Genomic DNA, 1,183 nt, shown 5'->3' with positions numbered 1-1,183 from the left:
TCTGAATCATTTAACTATCATTATCGAATCAATTTGTTAAATAATAGATTTTTTTATGTACATATAAATTTATTATTAAAAAAAATTACCAGTGGAAATGAACCGACCGTAGCCGATCGTCTTAACATTGAATAATTTTTTTTACTTTCATGTATTTCAAAACGTTTAAAATTATCGAAATCATTGGAATTTTCTTGTTTTTCTCTCTTTCTAAAAAAATTTTATTTCCATTTAAAAAAAAAAATTTCAATTTAATTTAAACGAAAAAAAATTTAAATTTAATTTAAACAAAAAAAAAATTATACCATTTTATTAACTTACCTTAATGGTGCTGAATTTTTTTCAATTTGACATGTTGCTATACCGTACGTACCTCTACCTTTAAGAAAAATTTTTTTTCTCTATTGAAATTTAATCCGGTGTCAAAATAAAACGTTTATTTATTTATTTATTTATTTATTTATTAACTCACAGCACATTTTTTTAGTTGCCGTCAATAAACAATATTTCCATAATGTCATTGTTGTCACAACTATCAAAACGACTCCGAAACCGCATGCCAAACCCACTATTAAAGGTGAATATTCGTTGAGTACTCCCCAATTTCCAAAAAGCCATTTTCCACTTTTTTCCATAGAATCATCCTATAATATTATCATTATCATTATTATTATTAATTAATTTCGTTTGATGTTTAAAATTTTTTTTTATATATAAAAATTTATATCTCACTTCGTTCCACATGGCGGCCGTTATTGTTGCCGATTGTTGAAATACATGAGGTTGATCTTTATAAATGGCGTTTTCAGAATCTGTTAACAAAATAATAATAATAATAATAATTTTACGTTAGTATTTATTGAAAAGTTTTTTTTTTTTTTCTTGGGGGGCCCTCATTCCAAACCTATTTTTCTTACAATAAAATTATTATTTTACCGATTTTTTTTATATTTCCGGTCGGAATTTTTTCACTCTCATTTTTTAAATGTCGTCACTGTACTCGTACATTTTTAACCGTTCGAATTCACAATTTTAAATAATAATAATAATAATAATAATAATGATTATACATAAATTAATTATTAATTTTTTCCCGGGTTAAAAAAAATAATAAAAAAAAAATTTTAAACGCGAGTTTAATATAAACAAAGAAGTTGGGATAGGTTTCGCGTATCAACTGAAT

General features: G+C 24.1%; 1 protein-coding gene across 1 annotated transcript in view; it reads right to left on the bottom strand.

The window, feature by feature from the left end:
• Positions 1–744, bottom strand: part of Phum_PHUM395610 (uncharacterized protein) — a gene marked incomplete at both ends in the record, with an annotated part of 1,378 nt that extends 634 nt beyond the window's left edge. Inside the window, 4 exons of the mRNA XM_002428596.1 lie at positions 104–204; positions 322–379; positions 473–644; positions 733–744. Of these exons, the coding sequence (XP_002428641.1) occupies positions 104–204; positions 322–379; positions 473–644; positions 733–744 (343 nt within the window). The remainder of the gene's footprint in view (positions 1–103; positions 205–321; positions 380–472; positions 645–732) is intronic.
• Positions 745–1,183: the final 439 nt, after the last annotated feature.

Source organism: Pediculus humanus, genomic scaffold (assembly GCF_000006295.1).
Source record: "Pediculus humanus corporis 1103172107888 genomic scaffold, whole genome shotgun sequence".
In the NCBI taxonomy this organism is placed as follows: domain Eukaryota; kingdom Metazoa; phylum Arthropoda; class Insecta; order Psocodea; family Pediculidae; genus Pediculus; species Pediculus humanus.
Note: the sequence above shows the minus strand (reverse complement) of the source record. Positions and strands in the feature narration are given on the sequence as shown.